Here is a 12,196-nt window from a genome sequence, read left to right on the forward strand (position 1 = left end):
GGCAAAGAGCTGCTAGTAATACCAGTTGTATCAAAAAAGCATCAGCAGGCACATCTGCTGCATTTTGACTGCAAGTAACTGAAGGAGATTTGTATTAATGATTTGAAAGGATTTTGTTTGCCAAAATACTAAACAGAAACACTGTCAGAAAAATTGGAAATTATATGAAGTATTGTATGTTTTTTCCCCTCCATAATTAATCAGAAACAACCAAAATCAAACATTGGGGGAGCAAAAGGGGAAGTAGGTTGGGGAGAAATGAGAACATGTGCAAAGGATGAACTGGCAAAGGGAAGTATTTGTCCAGGAGTTGCCTGAAAAGAATCAAATAAATAAAAAAAACAGAGATCAAGAGGCATTTGAGCTTCGCTGACCTGTTTGAGTTGGATCTCAGAGTTGACGTGGACATCACAGATCTGGCAGTGGAAGGTTTTGTTCTGCAGGCCGGAGCCCTTCAGGGCCGAGCTGCTGCCGTTCTTCAGTTTGGCCCCTGGTCGAGGGTAAGCTTTGATCGGCCCCGCGCCGCTGCGCGCTTCCAGCATCGTTTTGTGCTTTGAACCTGAGATACATAAATAAACATTACGGGAGTCATAAAACATCGAGTCAAAAAGACTCGAAGGTAGAAGAGTCTCAGAGCTTCGGCTTAAGACGCGTCTCCACCCTCCCGAGTCAGGACGAAATTAGAAAAAGGGTTTTTAAATATTCAGAGCGTATTTCCTGGAGTAATTTACAAAAGTAGCTGAACTTGTCAAAAATAAAAATTCAGTCAACATGGTTTTAGATATTCTTCCTGTTCTCAGCTTCTTTTAGCACATGGTTTGTTTGCTCACTTTTTTACTATTAGTGCCATAAACATTTTTTTTTCTTCATGTTTTAAAGTGACAGAACAATGCAAAGTCGTGCGTGTATGTTAAAAGGAAAAAGTATAAAACGCTTTCTGAAAACTGTGGTGTGCATTTGTGACTTAATTTCAAAGTGAATCCACAGGCGAAAGCTTAAGACATTTGTCAGACAGCATCAGTGAAACAAAAATAATGAAGGAAAATCTGTTGGGCTGTTAGAGAAGACTGAGGTGGACGATCACCTGTCAGCACTAAACACACAGACAGAGTTAGAAAGGAATAGTTTATATCAAATCAATCAATCAATCAATCAAGTTTATTTGTACAGCACATTTCAGCATCAAGGCAATTTAAAGTGCTTTACCTCATAAAAACACAAAAATACAAAGGTATAGAAACACATACCAACAATTGAAACATTATATTTTACCAAGTGCTGTCGTTACACATCAAAATGTTGGTTAATGTTTTATTTATTATGGTTCAACAGCAGTAGATCTCCAATGTATTGTGATGCTAAGCGGTTCAATAATTTTTAAACCGACAACAGTATTTTAAAGTCCAGCATACTGGAATCATATTTTAGAACGTCCCAGTCAAAGTCCAGACATAAATACAAAATTATTCCCGTCTTTTAATGGTCAAAGCAAGTGGAGGTGTTCCCTGAAATACGTGTTTTAAACTATTTTGCATTATTTTACAAGTCAAAAATTGAAAATATTACTAAGTGGTGTACTTATGTAAGCCTAGCCAATCAGAGTAAAGGTGAGAGGTTAAATACTCAAAGGCTTTGCTAAAAAAATTTCACTCACATTGTTGTGTTTTATTTTGTGTTTTAAGTGTGGGTTAAAAAAAAGACTACAAAGAGAAATATTGACCCATGTGACTCATCTTTACTCCGAAGTGAAACCAAATATGCCAAAGTACCAAAACCCATACATAAAAATAAACTTTTATTAATTATTTTCCTTACCTGCATTATGAGCCTCCAGCTGAGACAGAGAGTTGACGGCGACTTTACACAGAGAGCAGTACAGCAGCTTCTTCGCCTTCTCCTCCTCGGACTCCGCTGAGAGAGGAGCATCCTGGGAGGACGAGGAGGCGGTCTGCGGGGTAGCGGGTGCGGGGGAGGGGGCGACTGAAGACGGGGGGCAAGACTTTAAAGAGGAGGAGGAGGATGAGGAAGACGAAGAGAGGCCGGGGGCCGGAAGGGCGGAGGGTGGGCTGGACGGCGGAGGCTCACTGCCAGCTCTGCTGACGGAGGGAGAGGAGGAGAGAGGGGAGGTGGAGGACGGGAGGCACGGCTTGACGGAGGACAGGGAGTCTGGGGGGATGGAAAACAGTTCTGCAGAGAGGATGACAGGGGGGAAGAGTTAGAAAATAAAAAGTTTGAGATCAGCAATCGGTCTGGGGGATAAACTCCACCTGTGCCCTGCCTGTTGCTGCTGCTAGCAGGGAGCGGATGGGCCGGACCAGCAGGACCGCAGCTGTTCCCGTTGGTCTCTGGTGTGACTGACAGCTTGGCTTTGGCCTTGTTCTCCTGAGACTTCAGCTTCTTGGCATGACGGCTGCCTCTGTAATGAGCTTCCGCCTGCGACTGAAAACGTACAAATAACAAAAAGTTGAGCTTTATTTCTGCTTTGACTCGGCTTTCCTCCTGTTGTTCAGCTCTCACTCCTGTTTCTTGTCTTGTCACTCTCTGCTTCGTTTCTTCATTTCATTTGCAACATATCTGCACAAAGCACTCCTTTACTTTTACAGAGCAGAAACAGGGAGACAGTTTCAGAGCTGAGACCACTTCCCTTGCAAAAATAAAGGCAGTAAAATAAAAAATATGGATCTGCCCGTATGCTTCTCTACTGAAAAACATGACAGGGCTGTACCATTGATTGAACATCTTCGCAAAGATGTTTCCTAACTCTCTGCAGCTCCTGCAAATATGGAAGCTAGTCCAAATCTGCTGAAAATTCAACATATTTTTATTCTTTAAAATTAACTACTGTGACTATAGAACAGTTTATTGTCAATAAAATAAACACAAATTTGCAACGCTCTCTTCTTTTATCCTAAACATATGTTATTCCTGGGCTTTTATGTCTGTGGGAGTATATATTTTTTTAAATAAATAAAGGTATTTATTATATATTTGAATAAACTTTAGGACCCCCCTGTCCGCTCGGGTCTTTTCTTGTTGCTGAAATGTGTTATACAAATTACTTGAATTTAAATTTTTTTGGGGGAGGACAGCTTATTGCTACAATGTTCCATTTGCATAATTTGTGTTTTGTACTTAAAAAATAAGCAGATTTGACTCTGTGTAATTCTTTATTCACCACATAATCTATTCAGTTTTAAGGAGTTTCTGCCTCCACATTTTCTCTGTCCTCCTCCCCATGAGCCAGAAATGCATACCAGTAAAATATCTTCCTAAAAAGTAAGAAAAGGAGGAGGGAGAGAGAGAGAGAGAGAGAGAGAGAGAGAGAGAGAGAGAGAGAGTTGCAGGAGATGTGAGTAAGTCTTCCATTGTGGAAGAACTTTTGAGATTCAATTCCCGGTCATAAATTTTTGTAGATAAATAAATTTGAATAAATTTCTTCTCCTAAACAGCTTTGACCATACCCTGACAAAAACGATAAATAGAAAAAGACAGCAGTCAGTTCTAATAGTAAGATTGTTTTGACAGCTGCTTCACATGTCACATCTAATTGACGTCCCTTTAAAGTGATGAATTAGACTGGAGGATGTCTCATTTTGTGAAATGTTGTCGTCTTGCTGTCTCTGCTCCAATATGTAAGTCCAAAACTAAGACAAACGGAGATAGAGAACTTTAAGCATTAAGTCATTTTTTCTTGACTTAAAAACATAAAATTGTACTATTTAAGCTACAGATTTTAGACGCTTGGACAAAATAAAATGAGAAACAGCAGTTTCTCCATTGTTTCTAAAGGAGATAAGCAGGTTAAATAAAGTCAGGCAGATAAAGCAGATTTTCTGCCAAAAAGATTGTGACATGTTGTTGATGTCCAGATCAGGTGTCGCATTATTTTACATTTACATTTTACACTTATACGTCTCATTTCCAGATATGGAAATGAACTATTCCTTGGACAGTACAAAACCTGTCCTTTATCCAAAGCCTGGACGACGGATTAGTTAAAAAATGATGACATATGACCTTTAAACATTTTTGCTTTGACATCATGTGTCTCCTTTCTGCTGTCGCTTCCGTCGAACCCAGATTTTTTGCATCCTTTCTAATTAGACACTAGAGGGCGCACACCCACAGGTATAAAAAAAGACTGTTAATTCTTTAAACGTCCCATGTTAATTTGCTGCGTCTGCTTCAGTGCACATTTTTAATGTGTTAATATGTGATCAAGTCTCCACACAGAGCAGGTTATTTTTGCAGCAGGACCAAAGCTCAAGCCATAAATCTCAGGAACACAAGCATAATTAGTTTAGTCCTTATTAACAGCATCCAACCACATACCCCGGCCAGTACAATGAATCCACATTTTAGCTGCCTTTGCTGTCTAACTGGGTCTGCATAGCAGGTGTAGCATGAGTAGCACATTAGCAATGGCATCAAAGCAGCTGGAAGATTTCAGGCACAGCACTAAATAAGGCTTAACGGGGATACGGACGCTCTCAAAGCATTATCCCCGTTACAGTACACATACAAAAACCCAGGCCCAGCTCCTGGAAGCAGAGGCTTTGGGTGAGGTTTACAGGGCTTTATCAAACACAGCTGTCGACACCGGGCCGAATAATCCAACACACTCCCAGACCGATGAGGTAAGAAGAAAAATCCACTCAACAGAGCGAGGTCCATCAGAGCATCAGGCATACAGAACGACGAGTTTCTAAATCTAGTTTAGAGTCTCTAATCTCCAACTTGTTCAAGACGCATGCTCTTTGTCATAAACACGGGCTCCCAAATAAAGAAGCTTTCTGCAACAACATCTTGCCAGTTTTTTTCAACAATGGCCTTTGACCAATTCTTCCACCTGAGGTTTGGGTCTCTGCAGCTCTTCAAGAGCTTCTCGGCTGCCTTTCTGACAGATGCTTTGTCTTTTACGATGGACGGTCACGACTTGGTAGGTTTGTTGTTCGCTTTCAGATTTCAGACTGAATAGTGTTCATTGAACAAGGGACAAAGGTGTACAGAAAATGGATGGATGGATGTTGCTTCATAAATTCGGTGCTTAAAACTTCCCCAAAACTTTATCTCAGATGTGTCTGTTGTGCTCCTTGCTCTTCACAATGCTAGCTTTCAGTTTCAGACAGTTGGACTCCATTTACAAATTAGAAGTCGTTTGGTTGCAATGGACTTTATTTCAGAGGTAGAGTGGATAAAAGACAAGTGCGCACATCACACTTTCAACGTTTTCTGCACTACTTTATGTGATCTAAAAGTGACAGGAAACAGGAAAATCAAAGCTCTCCATGTAACCACTTTTCAGAAAGTGTCTGTGTTTTAATAGAGTTTTTCCTGTCTGCAGTAGGAGTGCTGTGTTGCTCACCATGACTCTACTCTTGTTGCCTCCATGGCCGATCCAGCTTGTTACGCAGCTTGTTAGAATGAGTTAATGCTCCTTGTTTACTCCCTCCTTATCAGCAGTAATTCCTCTATTCATGTTCGCTCATGAATAATTTTACCGGCTCGTGGATTAGTCATGTTTGATGGACGTGTCGGTAATGAGGCAGCTCATTAAGCTCTCAGCAGTCACGAAATCTCTCAGTGTCATTTACACAGCGCTGTGTTAATACAGTGCAGAGGAGTGCCTCTTACACCTGATTATACACACAGGAAGCATCTTAAAAAAACCCAGAGGAGCGCTTCTTTTGCGGTACGTTCATTTCTCGAGCGTGCTTTAAAATAAATGTCCACATATACAGTCGAAACCAGAAGTTTACATACACAGATGCACCTTTTTTTTTTTTTCCTCGCTGTCAGAAGTTAAATCAGGCCAAACTTGTCTCGTTTAAGCCAGTTAGAATGACTAAAATTACTTCAATTTGCACAATGATTACCATCTCTTTAAAGCTGCTCGAGGTAACTTTTATAAAACTGTATTTTTTTACATATTAGCTAAAACTGTTGGTATGTCATGACAGCAGAATTTGAGACAGATAATATGTGGCTCCTCCCAGTTTAATCCCCATTTCCAGAAATACATGAAGAGTGTCTTAGAGCAAGAGGGGGTGGGGTGGGGTGGGGGGGGTGGGGGGCTTAAAGACATTTCCTGAGTTAAAACAGGAAGGAACAACTGCTGCATACATTTATTTTATACATTTATACATTTAATCCTAAAATCCTTATGCCAAAGTCCTGACTTTAATCTGGAAATTTTTATTAAATTACACAAATCGTTAATTAGCTCTCCAGTGCTTTATCTTACTGTTTGTGAAACAAAGACTCTAAAATCACACGACTGGTATGAAGTACCTAATGGTTCTCAGATAAAATACACATCATAAGACACTTGTTCAATGCAGAGGTACTTCAGTACTTTATGAAAAAAAAAACACAAAAAAAACTGTTTTTTTTACTTCTGCAAAGCAAACACACAGACGACCATCACACATCAAACTCACGTCAGAGTTGAACCTCAGTTGGCAAACGCTGCAGGAGATGACCTGTTTCTTCTTGGGCACCATGGTAACACCAAAGGTGTGATTGATGACAGCCTTCTGCACCGGATCCATCTGCTCCAAAACAAACAGAGGTCAGAGGTCAACAGCTGCAGAGGATTATCTGATGACAGCTCCTTTTATCTCAGTCAGACTGGACAGCTGCAACAACAAAATTTGCGTCCGTGCACCGTGTTGAAGTTTGGGAAGAGTCCGACTGGCGACGTCGTCTCCATGGGAAACGGCAGGAACGGTTTCATCATCACCGAGGGGCCAGTGGCGCCAATCAGACCCGGCAACGCCCCGCCCACTCCCCCGCTCCCACTTCCTGGAAACAAAGATGTTGAAATAGAAGTTTTGAAAAGTAAAAATATTTCACATATTTTCAGAATACAATGCATTTTGTAGTCAAGTTTGTTTTATCAATGGAAAAGTTAACCTTAGGAAATGCCCACAAATTTCCAAGATTTTTCCATCAACATAAGAGCAGTATTCTCTCTCAATTTTTTGTTGGAACTTTTCTTTGTTTTCTGTAAATTTTCTCAGGTGTGGTCTTCTTTTTGCACACATGCTCCTTATCTGGTAATTAACCCATCTGACTGGAATTGAGAATGAGCGCCGCGTTGGCTGTAGCTACCAATGAGGCTGCCAGTTATTTTATTTTATTTTTTTACTTTGATTTACTGCCAGGTCTGATTCCAAATACTTAAACCAAAGCTGTACCATCTAAGTGCCAGGTATTTTGAAGAGGATAAATTTAGTGATTTTAAATAGCCCTCTTATATTTATACTGACCACTCAACGCGCCCTACACCAGATCCGCATTCATTCAGTCGCACTCATATTTACACATACCCAGATTGGTAAGCTACTTGGGGTTTAGGTGCCTTGACATGTGGCAGCAGGAAGCTGGAATCAAATCATAGTTTTTAGATTTCAAGAGGATTACTCGACCCACTGAGCCACAGTCATCCGTCATTTGAAGAGCCGTTTACAGTCCCAGTACATCATTCATGTTCGACAGGTGAATGTGTCGCAGTGCTTTGGTTTTTGGCTGGTTTCCATCCATAGTGCAATTTATTGCAGCTGTTCTAACCCTAAATTAAACAAGGAAACTTATTGGAAACCAGGAAAGTCTGAGGGCAGAAATCAGTTTAGTATCCCAGAAAATGAGAGGAAAGTGGCTGGTATTAACTATTAAACATCCCTTCTGCTGGTTTGTGTCTCATTAAACTAGTGCTACACATACAGTAGTATTGCACATTAGCTATTTTTAGAGTCAGCTTGCCAGTAATAGCTTAACAATTCGTGAATCCCAATGGTTTTGCAGCTTCCAAGTAGAATGTGCTAAATTCGGGTGTGAAGTCAAGCCTGAATCCAGCCTCTCTGACAAATCAAACCTTTCTTTATTTTAAACATGCACATCGATCTTGAGGTCTAGACTCCAACTTGAAGATTTTTTACACCTTCTGGACATTTGAGCGCAACGTATTAACCTGGAAACTCCTTGAATTGTTCTGTATGGAGTCACCAATTGACCCTACAGTTAATGTTTAAGCATTTCCATACAGCGTTGTGCGTTTGCCATGTGGTATTTTTGTCGTACTTAAAGGAGTGGCTGCCTACTTGAGCAAAACATGGAGCAGAAGCTGAAGTGCGAATCCTTCTGCAAGCCTCCTAATATGAGTAGGTGTTGCATACAGAGTGTGTTGAGGAGTATATATCTGATGAGAGATAAGTATGCTTCTTCTATCTTCTACAATCACGGCCTGTAGAAGCCCTGCAGAGAAATCTTTCATAACAACGGGGCGTGGGTGGAAACACGGAGGAAAACTGAATCAGTCCTGACACTGAGTGGGAGGAGGAGGAATATAAATATTGAATTTTGAATTTATTAGGTACAATCTTCCGACTTAGGTAAACAGATCAAATAAAATTTTAAATACGTTATTAAACAAAAAAAATGACAACCTTTTTCTGTTTATTATATATTTGTTATATCTCTATAATATATACATTATTTGTACACCACATTTAATCTAAATTAAAAGATATATGACCTATTTACCTTTAAATAGTCTTTGTAAAAATAAAAAATTTTAATCCTCGGACAATCTAATGCTGTAAAATATAACTAACATGGAAATACAATTAGTAAGGGATAAAACAATTTACTGGTTTTATCTCTTTAAATGTTTACCATGATAAAATTACAACGTTTCATATTACAAATTAAAACTGTATTTGGTGCCGTCGCTGTCAGAAACCTTTTCAACGTCCATCAAACACAGTAGCTCTGACTCTTTGCTAGCATTTGGCCATTTGTCAATATCAGAGGGAATATCTAAACCGCCAGCAATAATCAAGGGTTAAGTCTGAGCCAGCTGAATTTTATTAATTTTATTTATTTCCTTGTATACAAGTAATCCAACTGGAAATATGAGGCATTAAACTTTCATCGATATCATGGGTGTAACAGAGGAGACGTGACGTAAACGTAAAATGCTGAAAAACACAACTAGCACAAATTAAATCGCAATAATAGTAATAATTGTCATCATAATTGTCATCATAACCGTGATCATTCAAAACTGTATCCCTAAGAACAAACTGCCTTTAGCATCTGGTATTTGTTGTAACAAATGCTACGGAAGCCATAAAAAATGAATTACAGTTCAATACTATTCAGATACTATGATAATAATAAACTGATAATTACTTGTAATGTCATTTGAATAACAAAATGAAAATTATCCTTATTATTTCTAACGATATAACTTTGCCAACCACAGTCCCATAAAGCATATTGAGTGCTTCATAGATCATAAAGAATAATTAAAGAGCAATTATAAGCTTCAAAAATTAACACTATAGCGTTAATTTTTGAAGCTTATAATTGCAGTAATATATTACTGCCAGTTTTATTTTACTTTGTTTGATCAAAGCACAAACTTAAATTCTCACAATGCATACCTACCATCACAGTTTTAAGTTATGATATATGACAATTAATAAGTAGCAATACAACAATTTTTAAAGGTGATCTGACTGAACAGGATTGTTTTACATTTTTTCCTAGTGTCTCCTGATTACGTTTGTGCGAAGCTGCTGCTGTGGCTCGTAGTTTGTCCTCATACAGCAGATCAGTGAGTCATTGTCTGCGTTTATGATAATAACCATTTGCTTCAGAAAAACATGAGTCAACACAATGTTGTAATAAAACACACACAACCTGTCACTCAATTATTTCAAATGGTCGGCAGGATCAGATGAGATTATTCATGGTAGTAAATACAGATTAGCTTCTATTTTTGTAGGTGGAGTTTTGTACCAGCCTGGCTAACCTGCCAAGAAGAAATCATTTTTATAGAACCCCATTGAAAAGCAACCAGGAACTTAGAGTATTATGCTATACTGGGAGTATACCATACTGGGAGTGGTTTTGGAGTGGATGAAGATCTATTTAGTAGCCGTCAGCAATTTGTGAAAGTCGACATGCTTGGACGTTACTTGTGGTGTCCCCCAGGGGGCGGTATTGAGACCAAAACTGCGTATCTTCTACAGAAATTATACATGTAAGGTTTCAAAAGTGTAAAAAAAAAGTTTGTTTTGTTGGCAGATGATACAAATGGATGTTGTACAGGTGAGAGGCTACAGCAGCTCTTACATGAAATCATACCGGAAATGAACAAACTACAAAAATGGTTTGATAAACGCAAACTGTTCTTAAATCTGGAGAAAATTAAGTTGATGTGATTCTGAAATTATTAAGGAAATATAGATGTAGACGTTAAAATAGATGGCGTAAAAATGGAATTTGGATATTGAATTGACTTTCCGGTTGTGATAATCAATTACAAAATCTGCTGGACATTAAAAGGGTTCAGAGTAAATTATCCAGAAGCATATTCTTATTAAAGCAAAACATTTTCTAATTTATTAAGCGCCGTAGCGGCTCTGAAGGCTGATTCTCAACAAAGCAGGAATCATGTCAGTCGGCTGCAAATTCCACTTTGCAATGAGCCTCCAAACTTCCTTCTTTTCTTGAAAATCACCTTTAGAAACCTATTAACTTCCAGGTCTTCGCCTTACATTAGTTCTGGCTTTTGAATTTAGTGTAAGTGTTTCAACCTCGCAGTGAAAACCTCTTTAAGAACCCCTCAACGTTTCTCAGTGCCAACTTAGACCATTTCAAGGACCACATGGTACTATTTTTGCCTCCTTTAATACCCTTTAAGCCTTTAAAACTCCATACCAGGAGCAGTTTTACTACCGTCTCACATCCATCACCACCACATTCACCAGCATTAGATTCAATTCTCCACTTTACAGCATAAATTTATGCCCCACAACACCTTTTTACTCCTTGTAACACATTCACTCCTCACTATTACCACATTCTGTGTATTATCTGCAGAAGTACAGGCTAGTTTCCACTGGGTGTGATTGTGATGAATAGCATGGTGACAGAGTCGTCTTAATTTTGTCCTTCTGTCCTCTGTGATCTGGTTACAAACCACATGTACACAGAGGCGAGTGCACACCGTGACCCTTCTCCCTTACAGACAGTTTCTGTTCCAAGAAGCTGCTATAAATACCAACGTACACATTTAATGTGTCTTCACTTAAAAAACGGTCTGCAAAACCAGCCAGCAACAAAAGAAAGGAGCCAGTCTGCTTTATCTGAAGCTGACGGTGTTTGGCCACAGGATTCGATAATGACTGCTTTTGTTCTTTCGGAACCTTTAAATAGCTCCTGTGGATCCAGAACCGGAGCATTTTGTCCCAAATAGTGGATGAATGTGGTGCAGAGTCTGACTAAAATAGAGCTGGGGATGAAGGAACAAGCAGTACTGTCACAATACCATGAAGGAAACTAGTCCACACTTCAAGCTGTCATTTCTGGTTAGTTACATTTGATCTGTCAAAAAAAAAAGACTTGTTTGAAAGAAAGAAGTAAAATTAGGATAACATAGTTGATATAGCTGAACATGTGGATGTTTAATATCAATTTTGCCAATATAGAAAATGCTGATAACATTTTTCTTCAAAATATATTTAATTTTTTAATATTTTGTCAGGAATAAGTTAGGGCACCCTAAAATTTTCTCCCCACTTAAAATGCCAGATATACGTGCAGAACAAGGTGCGCATGAATAATGAGAACATTGCAGCTTGTCATGTAGGAGGTGGTCAGCTCTGTTTGCACCTCAGGTATTTAGTTTGCTGAGCCCCTGACTGCTAAAGTGAGAGTGAACACCGAGGTAAGACAAGAAGAGCGGAAACGGTCAAGAAGAGCCGAAACGGTTCAGGACGTTCAAAACAACCGTCAACATGAACAGGTCAGGGAGGACGTTCACCCTGAGAGCAGACACTGAGATGCTAACAGAAGTCTACATAAAATGTCAACAAGGACGGTTTTCTATGGAAGAAAAACAAAGAAGTTGCTCTGTCAGAGAGATCAGAGACAAAGATCGGAAATTCTGCAAAAACCGAATAAAACCTGAAAGAATCCAACACTGACTGTGAAGCGCAGAACTAGAAGTGTGATGGTTTGGAGATGCTAAACCAAGTAGATCACCATCAATTGTTCACAACGAATGAAGTCAAAGTAGACGACAGACGACAAGATAGTGACACAAAATGACCAGTAAATTCACCATGAACTGGATTAATCAAAGGTCAGTTCTTTATCCGTATGAGCTGCTGTTGGGTGACTT

General features: G+C 39.3%; 1 protein-coding gene across 2 annotated transcripts in view; it reads right to left on the minus strand.

Moving 5' to 3' along the window:
- znf385b (zinc finger protein 385B) overlaps window positions 1-12,196 on the minus strand; it is a 68,468-nt gene that overhangs the window by 4,116 nt on the left and 52,156 nt on the right. For both annotated transcript variants that reach the window (XM_008432906.3, XM_081600851.1), the window contains exons 5-9: window positions 6,668-6,804; window positions 6,441-6,551; window positions 2,268-2,439; window positions 1,816-2,187; window positions 375-559 (exon numbers count right to left, since the gene is read on the minus strand). In XM_008432906.3, the coding sequence (XP_008431128.2) occupies window positions 375-559; window positions 1,816-2,187; window positions 2,268-2,439; window positions 6,441-6,551; window positions 6,668-6,804 (977 nt within the window). The remainder of the gene's footprint in view (window positions 1-374; window positions 560-1,815; window positions 2,188-2,267; window positions 2,440-6,440; window positions 6,552-6,667; window positions 6,805-12,196) is intronic.

Source organism: Poecilia reticulata, chromosome 2 (assembly GCF_904066995.2).
Source record: "Poecilia reticulata chromosome 2, P_reticulata-male-v2, whole genome shotgun sequence".
Lineage (NCBI taxonomy): Eukaryota > Metazoa > Chordata > Actinopteri > Cyprinodontiformes > Poeciliidae > Poecilia > Poecilia reticulata.